Source organism: Camelina sativa, chromosome 5, assembly GCF_000633955.1.
Source record: "Camelina sativa cultivar DH55 chromosome 5, Cs, whole genome shotgun sequence".
NCBI classification, from domain to species: Eukaryota; Viridiplantae; Streptophyta; class Magnoliopsida; order Brassicales; family Brassicaceae; genus Camelina; species Camelina sativa.
Window position 1 is genome coordinate 5,618,889 of NC_025689.1, and position 18,903 is coordinate 5,637,791.

Sequence of the window (18,903 nt, forward strand, 5' to 3'; positions counted from 1 at the left end):
GGGGGGGGGGGGAAATGCAAAGTCAGGTTATATTATATAGCTCGAGGATGTTTCTGCCATTACTTATTCACTTTATAATCACATTTCGCTTTCTTTATTTCCTTTTATGTCTTTCTCTTTTATATTTTCTACCTTTCCACTTTCAATTTTGTTTTAGCTTTTTCTTGTTCTATTGCTCTTTTTGTTTTCTCTACCTTTTGTCTTTTGAGAGAACACATCAAATAATGCATGTTAAAATAAGTTGTGTTTAATCTTTAATTATACTCGTGTAAGAACCTCTTACATCGTATAGTGAAATTTTTCAAGTGTTTTCATGCACAATCACATACCTTCGTTAAATAGTTAGAATTCTATTAAATTCACACACGTGAATAGTATTATCCTATAAAAACTGAACAACCAAATACTTTACGATTTATATTTTAACACTGGAAAATCATAATTGAGAAAATGAAGAAGGGCGTGGGATAGGGAGAGCACCGACGGCGCACGAGGGGGAGTGATGAAGATTGAAGAGAGTCCCCGTCGGTGAGTCACGAGTTTAACCAGACTCGTGTAAACCCGGTTACTACTTTTTTCTCCCTCAGCAGTCAGCACACATGTGTCTCTCCGTTAGGCTTATCTTCGGCCCATTTTCTCACTTAGCACATGAAGTAATAATTAATAATAAGTCATTCATCCCCTCGTAGGTTTTCATATTTTTAAAAAATAGGTTCACTCTTCTTTTAAGATGTACTTAGAAGTTGCTTTTATATTTGTGAAATATTATGTTTCTCTTTTCTTTCTTTTTTTAGCTATCGTAGGAGTTTTAATGGAGTTTGGAATCTTTTGTTTATTTAGGAAGGAATTTAAAACATATTGAGGTAACGTGATCCCTGCCATGTTATGAACCACTCGTAGGATGCATTAACACTTTGAATATTTCAGCCTCACTTTTGATGATTTTAAAACTATGTATAGACCCAAATTATGAAAGTTTTTATAGATTTGGAGTTATAGTTTATAGCCGTTTAGGCATCTCATGATCTCACTACAAACTTATTAGGAATCTATTCATATACTTAATTGGGAATCATTTATATTCCTAATAAGTTTGTAGTGAGATCATGAGATGTCATCCGTTTAGTTTACAGAGACGTTGTAGTCGGTTTAGTTTATAGCCGTTTAGGCATCTCATGATCTATCCACATCACATGACATCATGTGTGATTGTATGAATACGACTACAACGTCTCTGTAAGCTATACCAAATATGTTATAAAAAGGAACCATTGTAAACTGATTTCGGATGACATATTCTTAATTCGAAATAAACATTATCATATTTATTCGGTTTTTGAGATAATAACGAAAGTTGTAAGCCATTCATACATTGCATAGTAATGAGATTACAAAATAGTGGAAGCAAATAATCTGATTGCGATTATAATGTAGTGGTAACGATATCAAATGTTTTGAAGAAAGAAACTTTAAGTTATTAAAATAAAATAAAATAAAAAATAAATAGTAACGATACAATTTGGACGTGATATGATTTGCTAATGTGATGTGAAGGAAAAAAATTTGCCACTATTTTTTTTCTCCTTTTTGGGCTTTGCGCTTTCAAATAAATTGGGCTTTCTCTTTCTCATTTTAGACCACTACAAATACTGTACCAAATAGTTAGCAATAGTTCTCTATTCACACATCAAATCTCTTTCTCATTTTAGACCAATATGCTGTCCAATAATTTTGTTTTTACCTCTTCACAGTAGATTTAGACATTTGGTGAATAGCTGGTTGACTTACGTGGCGACCTTTTCACGTAGACAGTGATTGTATTGACTTATGCGGCCATATCTTCTTCACTTATATAAACCCAATACAAATTGAAATGGTTAAGGTTAAGGTTGATTAATTATAACGGTTGTTGAAATTGTCTTGTTGACGTAGTGGAGGCACTTTGTCATATGAAACACATGACGTGTCACCACGTAAGAGGACGCAGCAGAAACTAGTATTTTTAAAAAATTGAATAAAGTAGCCTTCACCACCAAACACACCACACCAGTCAGTACAAAGACTTTCAAACGTTTCTTTCATGACGGCGTTGTCCTCTCTCCTCTCTCTCTCTCTCTCTCTGGTTCCTCTAACCACTCCTAAACCTTTACTAATATGAAAGTCTAAACTTTCTTAAATAATCTTTTAATGGCGGCAACATCGTTGGTAATACCTTTGCAACATTCGTCATGTTTATTAAGTTTCCGTCGGAGTCCAATCTTAACCAAGAAAGCCCTCGTGCCGGTCGGGTTCGAAGCCCGAAATAATCATATTCAATGTAATAATATACGTTCCGTTTGGCAAGGTAATGAGAAAAGAAGAGGTGAGGCGGTGGTTGCGGCCGCGAAGAAGAAAAGAAACCAATCACCGGAAAGATGTGCGGCGGAGGGAGTAATGATCGGGGGAGGAGAGACGGAGGCGATACCGATGATGCCAGAAAGGATTAAAGTAGTGATACTGATGGCGTGCATGATGTGTCTGTGTAACGCCGACCGAGTTGTTATGTCCGTAGCGGTGGTTCCACTTGCCGAGAAGCTTGCTTGGTCGAGTTCTTTCTTAGGGGTAGTTCAGGTACTTTCTAAATCCCCTAATAATAGTTTCATTAACTCTACTCTAGTTTACATTCTTGATCCGCGTATCTTGGAGTAATCAACTTTTCAAGATAACGAAGATTTCAAGATTTAAGCTTAAACATAGTAGTTTATTATGGATTTGAAACGTTCTTAAATTCCGTAATTGTATCTATATATAAACTTGTTAAACACTTACTGGAACGTCGGGTGATTAAAGAATGAAGAATGGTTGGGTAATTTACTTTATAAGAAACAATAATATTTGATATAAATTAGAAAAAGATGGAGTAGTTGTTGAGAAAAAAAAGGTTGGTGCGTTGGTTTAAGCGGTGGAGAAGGCTTTGAGTCTTTTGACCATAGCGTGAATGTGAAACACAGAAACTTATCACCAAATCGTTTATGGTGGGGGGGTCGCGTTGATGGTCCTTTATTTTGTTTTCTTTTAGAGGTTTTGTGTGGCTTCAAAGCCAGATGCAAAATCCAATCATTCCCTCGCATTTTGGAATTATTCAATTCCATTATAGAGGATCCTAAATACGAGTCCCCAATTACTATAGATTATTTTCTTCTATATTCCTGGTTTGACCAACACTGTATTGGTATTTTCTATTAATTAGTAACAAAATTTGCCCAATAAAAAACAGAAATAATGTTAACAAAATGGACTCATATTAGTTTACTGAAATGAAAGATGCAAATTATGTGTTCCAAAATATATGATTATATACAGATATACTAAAGTTTGTACGAATCTAAAAGTTGTCTGGATCATATAAGTTTCATATAAGATCATTATGGTTTACTTGTAATTATGACTTCAAAATATGTTTAGAAATTTTAATAAACATGTTGGTCATTTTGTAATATTAAAATTCTAACTATGTGAGAAACAAAGTAGGTGTAGTAAACGCATAAAACAAACTAGGTGATTACCCGCGCTACACCGCGGGTTTTCTTTTCTTTTATTTTTGTTCTTTTTATCATTTTAAATGATTTGATCATTGTAATTTCTAGAGAGAGAAACCTTTAATAGAGAGAAACAAAAAGAACAAAAACCTTATAGAGACAGAAACCTTTAATAATACAAAACTCACGAACAAAGGAATTTGCCACACAATTAGCTTACTTAGTAATGTTGATTTTATTTGAATTTTTTTAAAATGTCTGCATCAATCTTGAGTGAGTGATCTTCTCCTTTATAGCCCAACCCTTCCTCTTCATCACAACATCTCTATGTAAGATAAAAAAAAAATTTAACTTTAGTTAATAATAATTTTTAAAGTTAACAAATATAGAACAACTAGCAATCGATCCGCGCTATTCGCGGTAGTTAGATTAAGGTGTATTCCAAGTTTTGTTGTGTATATTTTTTTTGGTTTTTGTAAATTCATCTTACGTTTATTTTTTTATTTAATTTGGGTTGTTTATGTTGTTTTGTTGGATATTTTAATAAAATATGTTTTGCAGTAAGTATAATTTAGTTTACTGTTTTTAAAGAAAAATTGAGATCATCTTGTGTGTTTATAATGCTTTTTAAAAAAATTATTATTAGAAGTTAACATTGTTTAGTTGAAGTTGTTGTTTTGCTGTAGTTGTTAGTTGTTATTAATTTATTATTATTTTCTATTTTGTGGTTGAATTGTTATTTAATATTTTCATATGTATTTTGTAAATTGTTGGAGTAATTTTTTTGTCAATGTTTTAGTGTTTGGAGTGAAAATGATTGTGGATTTTATTAAGAAAAATAAGTAAAAAAATAAAATCAATAACTTACATTCCTCTTTTCTGGGCTATTTTTGTTTGTTTCATTCGGGCCCAATTTCTCTGTAAGACTTATAATTTGTGGGTTTATTGGGCCATTATTTATATGTTATTGAGTTGAAATTGATTTCTTCTTCTTCAAAATCCGATGTCCTCGTGAACAAATAGGAGAAGAGAAATTTTCCGATCTAGAGGTCTGTTTGAGGATTGAACTTATGTCTTTGATGCTCATAATCATTTTTTCAGTCATTCCTGTCGTAATTGTTTTCCCTTGAATTTTTTTTTGGGTTTGCGTATTTGGTTGATTCCTTGCTCGCTTCGCATCTGTTGGGGATATTTGGTTATCCCCTGTTGATTTCGTTAAAGGTGAATGTCAATTGGGTGGCAAATTTGTTTATATGAAAATATGTTGGCTTCTTTAGGTTTCCTAATTAAGTTGTGAGTTGTTTTGTGTTCTTGGTTGTAATTTTTTTTCCCGTTTGTCCTGTGAGCGATTTTTTCGATTCGATGTGAGTTGTGTTTTGGAGAAAATTAATTTTCTTGTTTATCTTGCTGTAATTTTATAAAGTCCGTTTGTTTTTTTGTTTTCTCGGTTGTCTTTTTCATATAATTTTGTGTTATGGTTATGAGGTTATCTGATTGTGGTATTCATATATCTGAATCATTTTAGTTTATTAAATGTGTGTTCATCTCTTTGCGTCTTTTTCTTTGGTGATGGATTTGTGAAGTGCTGCCAAATAATTTTAATTGATTTCTAGTTGTGTTTCCTTGATTATTTGAAAGTGTTGCTTGGATCGCCTTGTTTTGATATTTGAAATTTTAAATTATGATCAGTTTAATAGAAAATTTTAACTATATTATTACCACTAATAAAAAATTAGTATTGTTTTCTTATTTTAACATTTAATTTATTTTACATAATTATTTTTTTATTTAAACTTTCGTTAATTATGATTAACATGAATATCCACTACATGAATATTTTAAATTTATTTTAAAATAAATAATTGAATTCATAGGATTTAAAAATAGTGATGGATCTAGAGACTTTGAATGAAATAGTGTTGGGCCTACAGATTTTGGATGAAATTTAGTTAATCAATTTGTTATTTGTATGATTGTTTAAAGGGCTTATTAAAATCTGTAAAGCCCACAAAATTAAAGAAAAAGTAGCTGACGTGGCAGCACCAGAAATGAGAAAAGCTAACTTTATATATATAAATATATCACATGATAACAAAAATGACTTAAGAACTTCAATGGAAGAGTAAACAATATTATCGACAATCTTCTGGCCTTTTATCGTTAGAAGAGTTCATTCCATATTCCTATCTCATGAAAACATCTTTTAAATTTCTAACGTCGAATATCAATTGTTGACCTCATTATATAGACCATTTAAACATATCAATATCTCACATTAAATGCAAATATAAAAGTTTCATGAACAGTTTTAGTGTTATGTTGTTACAATGGGGTTGTACAAGTGCATCATCTGCCATAATAAAATTTCCTACCAATTTAAGAATGTCTAAATGGTAACATTTAAACCCGACATTAAATATATGTTCACTAATCCAAGTTACATTTTTTTTCTAAAACCTCATATGTTATTTGTAGATGTTAATTTTGTGATGCAACCTCACTTTAGTCTTCTAAAAAAAACATAGTGTACTTTAAATATGTTGTTTTTGCCATATTTTGGGTTAAAATCATTTGATAAAATTGATGAAGTCTCGAGCTTGTTTTATATATTTTTTTATCATGTTATAAAATTGTACATCTAGTTGATAATATACCTTATGAGATACTGCACAAATCACTAGACATGTCAATTAGGGCTAAAGCCTGCGGGCTGGCCCGGCCCAGCCCTGAAAAACTTCGGGCTCGGGCTTAAAAATATATGTCCAGAAAAAATCGGGCCTTTCGGGCTCAGCCCGTTTGGACTGTAGGGTTTTTCGGGCTTAGCCCGACCGGGCTCGGGCCAGCCCGAAAAGCCCTCTAACAAATATATTTTTACATTTTTGTTAATATTTTTGTTTGATTGCAATATTTGATTAACAATTTATTGTAAATGAAGTTTTAAACTCTAATCATAGTTTTCATATTTACTTAATAGCCATACTTAATACTTTAAGATTTTTATTAATGATATTTTATATGAATTATATATTAGTTTATTTGCTTAAAGTATTAAAATTTTATTTAGCTTTAAACCTTTTCTATTAAATTAAGTTGGTTGTAGTGAATATAGATGAATTATTAAATTTTTGATTGATTTGTTTTATAGTGCACCTTCAAACACTGTTTTTTTAGGATTATAAGTTTGAATTTTTGATCGGTAAGATAAGCCTGAAAAGCCCTGTAGCCCTGTTAGGGCCGGGCTCGGGCTTTGAAATATAGGCTCGGAAATATTTCGGACCGGGCCGGGCCGGGCTCAAACATATGCGGGCTTTACGGGTTTCGGGCCGGGCCGGGCCGGGCCAGCCCGGTTGACACCCCTACAAATCACATGTCACTTTTTGTAACGCCTTACATATTTCTTTTCAATATTTTCTGACCGTTGATTTTTTTTTAGATGGATTATTTTTTCAAAAATGTTTTTCATAGTTTTCCCAAAAAAAAAGTGTGACCCTTACAATATCTTCGTTTTAGATTAAAACTTTTAAGTTGAGTTAAGTAATTATTATTTTTTTTTTTTTACAAGTGAAATTTAACAATAGATCTTTGTAGTATATGTTTCTTAGAAACTAATGTTTCATTTCATTTTTCTGTTTAGACTTTTATAAATACAATTACATAAATTATTTTTTTGCTTTACTATGCATTAAAATCTTACTTCCATTCTAAAACTCATTATCTCATTTTAAATTTTGGAATATGTTCATTTTTTTGTTATAATTTGAATAATAACATTATTACTAAAACAAATTCATAGTATTATTTTTACTATTCTAAAATTTCCATTTGTTTTACTTAATTCATTTTATATAGTTATTATTTTTATTATTTACTAAACAATAAATTTACATTATTGTTTATACTATTTTATAATTTAATTAAATTTAGTTAATTCGTTTATATTTATTTTCTACTATTATTAGTTATTAATAATGAATAAGCAATTAATGAATATTTAAAATAGTATTTTTTTAATGAAAAACAAAGAAAAAAATATTGATTAGGTGGATGATGATGTGGAGGAAGGAGAAGAGAGAAAAGTTAACTTTATATATATAGATGATGAATGAATCATTAAATTTTGGAGTGGAATATGAAAAGAGCCTATATATTTTAAAGTTAACATTAATTATGGACATGTGGCAGATGCTGGAATGATGATGTGGCACTCATATAGAAAGAAAGAGTTAACCAACTTTCATATATATGATTAACAACGTTTGTATGTGTGGGGCGATGTCACCCACAATTTTTTTATCACTAATATATTTATATTATAATAAATATATGATATGCTTCTTGGATTAGCACCACTTAACATTGTTTGGCATACACTATGGTTTTTTAATTACGTGCTATGGATTGAAACTTTTTTGATTTTGCAGTCCTCCTTCCTATGGGGATACATTTTTTCATCGGTTATCGGAGGAGCACTAGTGGATCGGTATGGAGGCAAAAGAGTATTGGCTTTGGGAGTGGCATTATGGTCCTTAGCCACTATACTCACTCCTTGGGCAGCTACACACTCGACCTTATCCTTATTGTGTGTCCGAACCTTTTTTGGCCTCGCTCAAGGCGTTGCATTGCCCTCTATGACCACAATTCTCTCTCGGTAATTCCTTACATTCAAAAACATACTTTCAGAATAACTCAAAAACGTTTTAGTACTATTTAACTATGTAAACCGCATACGTAGAAATTGGGGTTTGAAAACAATCTTAACCTAACTTATATGTCTAACGTAAACGTGTATTGTTTCAGGTGGTTCCCTACCGATGAACGAGCGAGTGCGGTTGGTATATCGATGGCCGGGTTTCACATGGGAAACGTAGCAGGACTTCTGTTGGCGCCACTCTTGTTATCATCTATAGGAATCTCTGGTCCATTCATTCTTTTTGCATCCTTAGGTCTACTGTGGACGTCAAGTTGGTCAACCGGCGTTACAAACAACCCTCAAGACAGTCCATTCATAACCGGGTCAGAACTCAGCCTTATCCAGGCTGGAAAACCGGTTGACCCGCCGACAAATCCAGACCCACCTGTGCGACTACTTTTCTCGAAAATGCCCACTTGGGCGATCATTATCGCTAATGTGACTAATAACTGGGTGAGTTTGAGTTTGATAGTATCCTTTTGTAAGAGCAATGCATCTTCTTTGTCATAAACATAAACTCACAAAGTTTCGGTTAGTTGTTGTTGACAGGGATACTTTGTTCTTCTCTCATGGATGCCTGTTTACTTCCAAACCGTAAGTATATAGGGATTAGGGGCTAATTATTTCTTGTTTTGATTTCGATAAGAAATGAAAAGATCATGATGTTTTATATCGATGTCGTGTTCGATCCGCAGGTGTTTAATGTGAATTTGAAGCAAGCGGCTTGGTTCAGCGCTGTTCCATGGGCGGCAATGGCGGTCACAAGTTACTATGCAGGTGCAGCATCAGACTTCATGATCAGAACTGGTCACTCTGTAACCTTTGTCCGGAAAGTCATGCAGGTGATTATCAAAATTAAAATGCAATACTTAAATTAACAAAAGCCAAGAAATGAAGATTTTATTTTCTCTCACATAATTCTAAAGGAAAGTGTTGGCTTTGAATTGTACAGTCTATAGGATTCATGGGTCCTGGATTGTCTTTGCTCTGCCTCAACTACGCAAAGACGCCTACTTGTGCAGCGGTTTTCATGACCCTTGCATTGAGCTTGAGTTCCTTTAGCCAAGCTGGGTTTCTCCTCAATATGCAAGTACGTTAATGATAAGCCTGATTGACCAATGATCACTAACCTTACCATTTTGGGATAATCTTGAATCTCACAACATTGGTTGGTTTCTCTTTGCGGAAACAGGACATCGCACCACAATATGCTGGTTTCCTACACGGTAAATGTCAACATATGGTGGATCTTCTGTTTTCTATTATTGTTCTTTCATTCTTCCTTGCTGAAAAAGTTAGGGCTGTGTGTGCGAGACAGGTATTTCGAATTGTGTGGGCACGTTCGCTGCGATCCTAAGTACAATAGGGACGGGATATTTCGTGCAATGGCTTGGCTCATTTCAGGCGTTTTTGACGTTGACGGCGGTTCTTTACTTCGCAACCACCGTGTTCTGGATCGTTTTCGCAACCGGAGAACGAGTCTTCTAGATCCATAAAAGAGCTCTCCTATTTTTTTACATGATTTTTTAGATCTTTAATTAGGATACCTGTAATTATTTTCGTCATCTCCAACGTCAACAGCTATAAATTCCAAGTCTTGGTCAAATTGTTGTAGCTCAATGCATGGTTCATTATCTTCCGCAGAAACAATACGTGTCGAATCCACAATTGCCAAATCACATTTTGTGGTCAAATTTTATACTTTTCTTGGTCAAATTTAATATTTGTAAACCCACAATTTTGTGATATATTCTCTATATACATTATATATTGAGTTTTTTTTTACTACAAACCCTTTTTTCCCTATAAATTCTACTATCACATTTGCCAAACACAATTTCCTTCATTTTCATCTTCTTTAAATCACTAGCCAGACACATCTTATTTTATTTAAAATCTAGAATTTCCAAATTAATATACTATTTATGAATTTAAATATTATAAATAAAATTATTTATGAATTTAAATATTATAAATAAATTTATTTATTAAATTAAATAGCATAAGCACGGATTTTATTCTAATATATATGTGTTAAACATTTTAATGTTAGCACAGTTCTCACCAAATTTAACATTTGTAAAGAGAAGATTCACCCAAAATTTCTTTTATTTTGGCTATTTCTTAAAAGTAATTCATTTTTCACAGATCCCTTTTTTGTCAGTTTACAGTAAAAAATCTACTTACCGAAAAAGGAAACAAAAAGAGTAATCCAATTTCGTATTTAACTCTCTGCCCGGAGAGATCTGATCTTTCCCCTAATTCGAAAACCCCGAAATGGAAGAGATCGCCGATCAAACCTTCTTCCGCTACTGTCTCCTCACCCTAATATTCTCCGGACCACCGACCGCCGTCGCTCTCAAATTCCTCCAAGCTCCTTACGGCAAACACAACCGTACCGGATGGGGTCCGACCTTATCTCCTCCGATTGCTTGGTTTCTCATGGAGAGTCCGACCTTGTGGCTAACGCTCCTTATCTTCCCCTTTGGTCGTCACGCTCTCAATCCTAAATCTCTCATCTTAATCTCTCCTTATCTCCTCCATTACTTTCACCGCACCATCCTTTACCCTCTTCGTCTCCTCCGCAGCTCCTCTGGAAAAAGTGGTTTTCCGATCAGTATCGCCGCCATGGCTTTCACCTTTAATCTCCTCAACGCTTATATCCAGGTACGGGTCTAACTTATTCCGGTTTAGTTCTGGTTAATAAAATTAGATGCAAGAATCAAACTAAACCGGAACATCTCAATTTAAACAGGCGAGGTGGGTTTCTCACTACAAGAATGACTACGAAGACGGACATTCGTTCTGGTGGCGGTTTATTATTGGGTTGGTGGTTTTTATAGCCGGTATGTGGATTAATATCACATCGGACCGGACTTTGGTACGTTTGAAGAAAGAGAACCGGGGAGGTTATGTGATACCGAGAGGAGGTTGGTTCGAGCTAGTAAGCTGCCCGAATTACTTTGGAGAAGTCGTAGAATGGTTGGGCTGGGCTGTTATGACTTGGTCTTGGGCTGGTATTGGGTTTTTTCTGTACACTTGTTCCAATTTGATCCCGCGCGCAAGTGCGAGTCACAAGTGGTACATTGACAAGTTCAAGGATGAGTATCCCAAAACTCGAAAAGCTGTTATTCCTTTTGTGTACTAAATTAAAATATGTGATTCATTATCCATCCTTATGTCATAACATTATAGTGAATTTGTATCAAAGTTTTCAGTAATTTGGTTAGATTCAACAACAGTGAAAAAAACTGTGTATTATTATGTAGACAAATTTATAAATATCAAAGGTTTGAGCACAAGAGGGGGTGAAAGCGTTACGTACGTCATGTGAGACTGACTTAGAAAGACAAAACTAAGTGTTCTAACCAAACAAGAAGACATAACAATACAGAAATGAATCAAAAGACAAAAAAGTCAACAGCAAACGACTTGATCCAATCGAGAAATCATGTTTCCAGTAGCTAAACTAGAGAAGNCCGCACCATCCTTTACCCTCTTCGTCTCCTCCGCAGCTCCTCTGGAAAAAGTGGTTTTCCGATCAGTATCGCCGCCATGGCTTTCACCTTTAATCTCCTCAACGCTTATATCCAGGTACGGGTCTAACTTATTCCGGTTTAGTTCTGGTTAATAAAATTAGATGCAAGAATCAAACTAAACCGGAACATCTCAATTTAAACAGGCGAGGTGGGTTTCTCACTACAAGAATGACTACGAAGACGGACATTCGTTCTGGTGGCGGTTTATTATTGGGTTGGTGGTTTTTATAGCCGGTATGTGGATTAATATCACATCGGACCGGACTTTGGTACGTTTGAAGAAAGAGAACCGGGGAGGTTATGTGATACCGAGAGGAGGTTGGTTCGAGCTAGTAAGCTGCCCGAATTACTTTGGAGAAGTCGTAGAATGGTTGGGCTGGGCTGTTATGACTTGGTCTTGGGCTGGTATTGGGTTTTTTCTGTACACTTGTTCCAATTTGATCCCGCGCGCAAGTGCGAGTCACAAGTGGTACATTGACAAGTTCAAGGATGAGTATCCCAAAACTCGAAAAGCTGTTATTCCTTTTGTGTACTAAATTAAAATATGTGATTCATTATCCATCCTTATGTCATAACATTATAGTGAATTTGTATCAAAGTTTTCAGTAATTTGGTTAGATTCAACAACAGTGAAAAAAACTGTGTATTATTATGTAGACAAATTTATAAATATCAAAGGTTTGAGCACAAGAGGGGGTGAAAGCGTTACGTACGTCATGTGAGACTGACTTAGAAAGACAAAACTAAGTGTTCTAACCAAACAAGAAGACATAACAATACAGAAATGAATCAAAAGACAAAAAAGTCAACAGCAAACGACTTGATCCAATCGAGAAATCATGTTTCCAGTAGCTAAACTAGAGAAGGGCAAGTCTTTTGTAGTTGCTGTTTCTCCACTAAGCGTTTATATGTTTTCTCTTTGCTTCAGATTGTGTGGAGGATACAGCCTCTTTTACCAGGGAAATCGAAAGAGCTTCAAGATCCTGCGAGTTTGTTTTCTTTGTGTTAGTTAGTATTTGGTTGTGTTTGTGTGATTGAGAATAGAAAGATTCTGACTTACAAACAATGTCTTGTTCTGTGCTTCAGGCGAAGCTGGGGTTAATAATCTCTGACTTTCCCGATTCTGAACTATCTTCGTCGTTGTCGTCGTCATCATCTTCCTTCACACTCCCGTCTGATTCCTCTGCAGCTAGTTCCCGTGCAGCTGCGAGCTCCTTCTCGAGCACCTCTTGCTTTTCCTGCAGTCCTGACATGCTCAAAGTCTCTGCAATCTTCTGCTTTATCTGTTGCTCAAGTGCTTCAATCTTCTGACTTGCCTCGGTGACACCAGGCGTTTGGCTCGCCTTTGCGGTTTCCACTTTCAGCAACTCGACCATGCTCTTGATCTCTGGTGTCTTCACCACCTCCGCAATCTTCTCGTTGATTTCTTGGTTCAGCTTTTCATACTTTTCTTGAAGGTTTTCGGATGGGGCAAAGGTCTGCTGCTCAGCCACATCCTTCAGATTTGGTTTCACAGCTTCCAGCTCCAGACCCATTGACTTTAACACACCAGCCATCTCTGCTTCAACTTCCCCTTTTGTCTTCATAACTTTTTCTTTTAGTTCATCTGGTAACTCTTCAAAAGATGAAGCTCCTGAGCTCGCGACCTCAGCTTTGATTGCCTCAACCTTTTCTCTAATTTCAGGGCGGTCTACAGCTTCCTGGAACCGCTTATTGATCTCCTTTCTCATTGAAGTAGCTTCTGATGCTGCCTTGGCTCTTGAAAAGTCCCTCAGCATGTTCAGCTTAGATTTTAGGCTGTCGTAGTTAGGCGCGTCAGTCAAACGGGTATTGAACTCTTCCTTAAGCTTCTCGATTTTCTCGATTAGAACCGGGTGCATAAGATGCTCCTCTGCACTCGCTTTTGAGAACTCTTCACGCATTGCCGTTAGCCTCTCTTCCAAACCTACTGCTCTAGCAGCTTCAGTGTACTCGTCATCTATCTCGGATTTGAGTTTCTCAATCATCTCATTAAGAATTTCACTCGAAGGCTCTTCTTCTGAAGACGTCTCCTTGGCTTTCAGAATCTGCTCCTTCAGCTTGTCAACCTCACCCTGCAGCTTCCGGCTGTCTGAAAACACAGCTTCCCTCTTCTTCATATTGATTTTCCTACTCGGCTCTATTTCTTCACCCTCTATGAACACTCCAATCTTTCGGTACTTAGCCATCCTGTGCTTCAGCAGCTCCTCCCCACTCATTTTTCCGAATTCCTACAAAAAAAACACAAAATAAAAGTTAAAAAAATACCTTTTTGATTTCATGTTCAGTGTTGAGGCAACTAACTATGCCTTACATTCATGTTTTCATTGATAGCAATCTTTATCTGCTGCGATGTCCATGAAGGATCAGCATGTGCCCCACCAAGCGGTTCCTGTACAACATGTAAGAGAACTACTCATTAATCCAAATCGACAAAAGAGGTGTCAGAGGCAAAAAAATAAATAGATAAAGAGTAGGATCAGTTACAGGAATAATTCCATCGGCTACATTAAGCTTGACCAGCTCCTTGGAGGTAATTCTAAGCTTTTCAGCAGCCTGCGTACAAGAGTTTAATTTCAATTGTAACTCTAGATTCTACATGATCACTTAGTCAAGTAGTAGAAAAGCGAACAGACCTCAGGAGCAGCCTTGGAAGTTTTCCACAAGATCGCTGCACAGGCCTCTGGACTGAGAAAGGCAAAACAACAGATGTTGATAAATCATTTCGTAGAAATATCATATCTACATTGGGGAAAAATTGTACCTGGCAACATAGAAAACTGCATTTTCGAGCATCAACATTTTATTAGCACATCCAATGGCTAGGGCACCACCAGAACCACCTTCCCCAATGACAATAGAAAGAATTGGAACTTTTAGGCCAAACATTGTCCTCAGATTGTTGGCTATCGCTTCACCCTATTATACAGACAAGCAAACAAAAAATGTAATGCTGCAGATAAACCACTACACTTCAAAGTTTAAACATTAAAAGACAAGTCCCGTACCTGTCCAAGTTCCTCGGATTTAAGATCAGCGTAGGCTCCAGGAGTGTCGATGAATGTCACGATGGGAAAACCGTGATGGTCTGCGTAATACATCATCCGTAGTGCCTTCCTGTAACTGTTGTTGACATTACAGAAATGTTGATAAGAGTCTTGTTGACTTTGAACATTACTATTTAACTGCAAACCAGAAAGTTCCAAGTGAAGAAAACATACCCATGAGGAGTAGGCATACCAAAGTTACGCATTATATTTTCTTTGGTGTTTCTACCTTTCTGGTGACCTATGAACATGTATCGTTTTCCATCTATGGTTCCAATACCCGTCACAATTGCAGGGTCATCATACCCCGCTCGGTCTCCATGAAGCTCCATAAACTGAAACAAGAGCAGAGAGTCCCAAGAATAAAAAAAAAAAAAAAAACAAGATTTTATCCCCATTGCATGAGAAAAAAAAAAAGCCTAAGGAATGAGAAATCATACCTTGTCAGTGATGTTATGTATATGATCAAGGAAAGTAGGTCGGTTGGGATGTCGTGCAATGTTCACACGTTGTATCGGAGTGAGATGTGTGTAAAGATCTTTCAGTGCCTGTCTATACTTATTCTCCAAAGTGATAATCTGCTCAGTAAAGTCCAATCCAGTTTCATTCGCCATCTTCCTCACCTGAATCACAAGGACCGAAAAAGTTAAGAGAAACAACACTCCAGACAAACTACAATGCAAACAGATGATTAGTAATCTCATTCGTACATCGACAATCTTCTTCTCCAATTCGACTAGTGGCTTCTCGAAATCCAAAGTGACAGGCTTTTGAGTATCTCCCAAAGGTTTGAACTCAGACAGGTACGACAAGACTCCTCCTTTGACATTAGGGTCAGGATTAGCCGGCCATGGATGGTCAAATTTCTTACCTTTCTTGAGCCTAGCTGTCACCGCAAAGCTCTTTCTTCTGGTGGTAGTAAACACTGCTCTTCCTAGGGTTTTCAATGGTACCCCATTAACACCATTGGTCGAACTACGTAAGTAATCCGAAGCAGAAGCAGAAGCAGAAGAAGCTCCGCCTAATGCTAGTGATGAATGAGACATTGAAGCCATTTTTTTTTTTTGTTTGTGCTCGATGATATCTTCAAATTACTACTTGAATGGATCCACTCCAAACAGATCTCAATCCTCTAAAATAACCAAAACCAAATACCAAATTAGTGAATCAATCAATCGATCACTGCTAAAATCTACGAGAGATTAAATCAAATGGGTCAGATTCGTTCCATTGCTCAATTAGACTCAAACCCCATCAATGACTAAACAAAACCCAGCTCAAAGAATCAAACTTTACCTGAAAACACGAATGAAAAATCAGAGATCCGAGACGAAGAAGGTGGGCAGACTCAAAAGGGAATGAATAAGGAAAGAAGCATCGAAGAGATCGTAGTATTTGAAAAAAATTGAAGGTAGGAAGGAACAAAACAAGTGTTATGCGAGTGAGTGAGCGTGAAGAGAGCGCGTGGATTTTGTGTGGAAGTGTTTTCGATAATTCTTATGCAAGATTGGGAAATAAACACACAGCTTCAGCTTGGGTTCTGTCTTTTGTTGCCAATTGCCAGAATTTTCCGGTTGGTCGTTAAACCATAAAGTTTTATTAGACCTTGCTCTCTCTCTCGCACGTGCCCACGTGGCTCCTCCTACGTGTGAGATTTGATATCTATCACTTCTTTTTTTTTAAAACAAAAACTATATTAAAGTTTTGGATATGTTCCGGTGGATTTGGTGGGGTTTAGGTTATGTAGCCGGTGACGTTTATTGGACTATTATTTCTTTTGTTAAATTTAATAATCAGCCGGCTTAAAAAAAAGAACAAAAACAAAAAAACTCCGTTGCCGGGACTCGAACCCGGGTCTCTCGGGTGAGAGCCGAGTATCCTGACCAGCTAGACTACAACGGATTTGTGTTCGTTTTGAGTTATCATCTTATATATCGGATACGATTTTGATGCCTACACCTTTGCTCTTCTTCTCTTCTTCAAGTCCCAAATTCGAATTCCCCTTATCTCCCTTGCAAGTGAGATTTTCCATGGAGCTCAAACCTTCCAACATTAATTACTTCATTCCTCTACATCTCATTTTGCTTTGTTCTCGTTTTAATTCCCAATGTAATCATCAATTTGGGATTTTTAATATCGCAGATAACATTCTTGAGCAGCTGAGAAATGGGTTCGCTCGGTTCGAGCTTGTTTCTTCCCCTACTGCTTCTGTTTCAGATTCAATATCCTCCACTTCACTCCCTGCTTCGTTCTTGAGCGCAACTAAGGGCAACAGCAATGTGTTCTTCGCCAGAATCGGTTCCTCTCTGTAGGTGTTTTTGTTGTTGTTAATCAGCTCTTGAACCATTGAATTAAAAAACGAGTCTTTGATCATAAAACCCTATACCCTAATCTGAGAATTTTTCATATTTTCATGTCTAGGAATCGGTCTCCTGCAGCAAAAAAAGTTGAGCAGTACGCTGTGGATAGAGTGAAAGGGGATGGTCGATGTCTGTTTCGAGCATTGGTATTGTATTTTCTGCTTTTCTCTGTTCTAGGTGTTAGTTCTTACTGAGGTTTTCTGAAGAAATGATGTGTTGTTTGCAATGTAAATTAGGTGAAAGGGATGGCCTTTAACAAAGGTGTTACTCTTAACCCCACAAGAGAGAGAGATGATGCAGGTGAGACTATATGTTTTAATCATATATAGCCATGTTTTGATGTTTGTTGTGTGTTTTTGAGAACCAAGAGATTGAACTGTGTTGAGATTACTGAGTTTGGGGAATCAAAAGTAGAGTTCTTTCAGTTTGTTGTTCGCCTTTTAGGTGGGAAAATGTTTTCCTTTTGTGGGTTCTGTTGTCTATATTGATTGTTGAGAATGCTTTATATCTTGTTCATCATGTTTCTGTATGGGAAAAAAAACTTGCATTTGGTTTACACAGATGAGTTACGAATGGCTGTGAAAGAGGTTATATGCAATGATCCCAAGGAAAGGGAGAAGTACAAAGAAGCATTAGTGGCTATCACTGTTGATGAGTCTCTGAAACGGTGAGTCATCATAAGAATTCATTCACTTTTTCCCTCATTTTTCCAGCTAAATGACTATGGTTCTCTTATCACATTAAACACTTTTTTCTTCACAGCTATTGCCAACGGATTGGAAGACATGATTTTTGGGGAGGGGAGTCTGAGCTACTAGTGAGTTCCTCCTATACACACCCATTGTAAACTCAAAAATTGCCATCATAGAGAAACGATATAATAATGTCAATGTGTTTGGTTTCAACAGGTTCTTTCCAAGCTATGTAAACAGCCAATCATCGTCTACATACCCGAGCACGAGGTAATAATAATCCCTTTTGAGTTATGAGTCTTTAAAAGTAAACAAGAATTGGTGTTTCTTTCGTTCTAGTAAGTCAGGTCAAGATCATATTCGGATCTTGAGTTATATTTTTGGATTTGTTTATCCAGCACGGTAGAGGAGGAGGATATGCGTCAGGTTTTATACCGATACAAGAGTATGGAGCTGAGTTTCGAGGAGGCTGGGGAAAAGGAAAGACGAACAAGAATGTTGTTAGGCTTCTTTACAGTGGTAGAAACCATTATGATTTGCTTCGTTGAATTTGTATCATTATTTCTTACTTGAGAATTCCGTTGACTTCATATGGTTTATTGTTATAACTTCTGAGAAAGAAAAAAAATTGGAATTTGTTGTACCCTTATACATTTTTTTGTAAACATTTATTTCACGTTAAAAAAATATTTAACTCACAATTTTAGTAATTATTTCTCTCTACTAGAATAGATTATGTTTTAGAAATTTATCTTGTATCACAAATATTGATTTTATGTATTTTTTATTAATTAATGCTATAAAATTATAGATTTCAAGATTCATTAATTGAGAATTTAAAATTTTAATAAATTACCATTAGTTAATATTTATGGAAAATATGTTATTATATATAAAAATATATTTATAACTAAACATTAATTATTTTCTTAATCTATGTGGAAAAACTTAAAAAATCTATTGTTTATGATACAAAATATAACAGAAAATATCAAAAAAAGAATAAAAATGTATTTTTTTTAAAGCTAATTTATAAGTG

General features: G+C 35.7%; 5 protein-coding genes and 1 non-coding gene across 7 annotated transcripts; 4 read left to right on the forward strand and 2 right to left on the reverse strand.

Annotated features, from left to right (window-relative positions):
- On the forward strand, positions 2,048–9,978 carry LOC104785671 (probable anion transporter 3, chloroplastic). Its single transcript, XM_010510929.1, has 8 exons — positions 2,048–2,610; positions 7,940–8,166; positions 8,316–8,661; positions 8,758–8,802; positions 8,904–9,050; positions 9,161–9,298; positions 9,401–9,434; positions 9,527–9,978. The coding sequence occupies exons 1-8, from the start codon at positions 2,188–2,190 to the stop codon at positions 9,694–9,696; spliced, it is 1,530 nt and encodes a 509-aa protein (XP_010509231.1). The 5' UTR covers positions 2,048–2,187; the 3' UTR covers positions 9,697–9,978.
- On the forward strand, positions 10,311–11,601 carry LOC104785672 (steroid 5-alpha-reductase DET2). The gene is made up of 2 exons (XM_010510930.2): positions 10,311–10,875; positions 10,964–11,601. The coding sequence occupies exons 1-2, from the start codon at positions 10,486–10,488 to the stop codon at positions 11,354–11,356; spliced, it is 783 nt and encodes a 260-aa protein (XP_010509232.1). The 5' UTR covers positions 10,311–10,485; the 3' UTR covers positions 11,357–11,601.
- LOC104788924 (steroid 5-alpha-reductase DET2-like) lies at positions 11,605–12,473 on the forward strand. Its single transcript, XM_010514686.2, has 3 exons — positions 11,605–11,624; positions 11,682–11,802; positions 11,891–12,473. Exons 1-3 carry the CDS (start codon positions 11,605–11,607, stop codon positions 12,281–12,283), a joined length of 534 nt encoding a protein of 177 aa, XP_010512988.1. The 3' UTR covers positions 12,284–12,473.
- LOC104785673 (acetyl-coenzyme A carboxylase carboxyl transferase subunit alpha, chloroplastic-like) lies at positions 12,445–16,373 on the reverse strand. Its single transcript, XM_010510932.2, has 11 exons — positions 16,109–16,373; positions 15,523–15,944; positions 15,253–15,435; positions 14,987–15,147; positions 14,774–14,888; positions 14,530–14,684; positions 14,402–14,453; positions 14,253–14,321; positions 14,080–14,157; positions 12,808–13,996; positions 12,445–12,730 (listed from the first exon to the last, which is right to left on the reverse strand). Exons 2-10 carry the CDS (start codon positions 15,865–15,867, stop codon positions 12,830–12,832), a joined length of 2,325 nt encoding a protein of 774 aa, XP_010509234.1. The 5' UTR covers positions 15,868–15,944; positions 16,109–16,373; the 3' UTR covers positions 12,445–12,730; positions 12,808–12,829.
- TRNAE-CUC lies at positions 16,642–16,714 on the reverse strand. The gene has a single exon. It is a non-coding gene; the product is annotated as a tRNA-Glu (tRNA).
- LOC104785674 (OTU domain-containing protein At3g57810-like) lies at positions 16,803–18,513 on the forward strand. Of its 2 annotated transcripts, XM_019245455.1 has the most exons (8): positions 16,813–16,864; positions 16,955–17,120; positions 17,234–17,318; positions 17,409–17,472; positions 17,734–17,839; positions 17,935–17,989; positions 18,081–18,134; positions 18,263–18,513. In XM_019245455.1, exons 1-8 carry the CDS (start codon positions 16,843–16,845, stop codon positions 18,410–18,412), a joined length of 702 nt encoding a protein of 233 aa, XP_019101000.1. In that variant the 5' UTR covers positions 16,813–16,842; the 3' UTR covers positions 18,413–18,513. The 2 variants fall into 2 exon arrangements, with proteins under 2 accessions (XP_010509235.1, XP_019101000.1); XM_010510933.2 differs by having other exon boundaries at positions 16,803–17,120.

What these genes read in the sequence shown, in the direction of transcription:
- LOC104785673 (XM_010510932.2), bottom strand. Translation starts at nt 15,867, where the DNA reads ATGGCTTCAATGTCTCATTCATCACTAGCATTAGGCGGAGCTTCTTCT. An exon ending in AATCCGAGGAACTTGGACAG is followed by an intron (nt 14,685 to 14,773) that starts GTACGGGACTTG and finishes TCTGTATAATAG; the next exon opens with GGTGAAGCGATAGCCAACAA. An exon ending in TAGCCGATGGAATTATTCCT is followed by an intron (nt 14,158 to 14,252) that starts GTAACTGATCCT and finishes CATGTTGTACAG; the next exon opens with GAACCGCTTGGTGGGGCACA.
- LOC104785672 (XM_010510930.2), top strand. Translation starts at nt 10,486, where the DNA reads ATGGAAGAGATCGCCGATCAAACCTTCTTCCGCTACTGTCTCCTCACC. An exon ending in TCCTCAACGCTTATATCCAG is followed by an intron (nt 10,876 to 10,963) that starts GTACGGGTCTAA and finishes CAATTTAAACAG; the next exon opens with GCGAGGTGGGTTTCTCACTA.
- LOC104785671 (XM_010510929.1), top strand. Translation starts at nt 2,188, where the DNA reads ATGGCGGCAACATCGTTGGTAATACCTTTGCAACATTCGTCATGTTTA. An exon ending in ATGACCACAATTCTCTCTCG is followed by an intron (nt 8,167 to 8,315) that starts GTAATTCCTTAC and finishes GTATTGTTTCAG; the next exon opens with GTGGTTCCCTACCGATGAAC. An exon ending in ATATGCTGGTTTCCTACACG is followed by an intron (nt 9,435 to 9,526) that starts GTAAATGTCAAC and finishes TGTGCGAGACAG; the next exon opens with GTATTTCGAATTGTGTGGGC.
- LOC104785674 (XM_010510933.2), top strand. Translation starts at nt 16,843, where the DNA reads ATGGAGCTCAAACCTTCCAACATTAATTACTTCATTCCTCTACATCTC. An exon ending in GCCAGAATCGGTTCCTCTCT is followed by an intron (nt 17,121 to 17,233) that starts GTAGGTGTTTTT and finishes TTTCATGTCTAG; the next exon opens with GAATCGGTCTCCTGCAGCAA. An exon ending in GATGTCTGTTTCGAGCATTG is followed by an intron (nt 17,319 to 17,408) that starts GTATTGTATTTT and finishes AATGTAAATTAG; the next exon opens with GTGAAAGGGATGGCCTTTAA.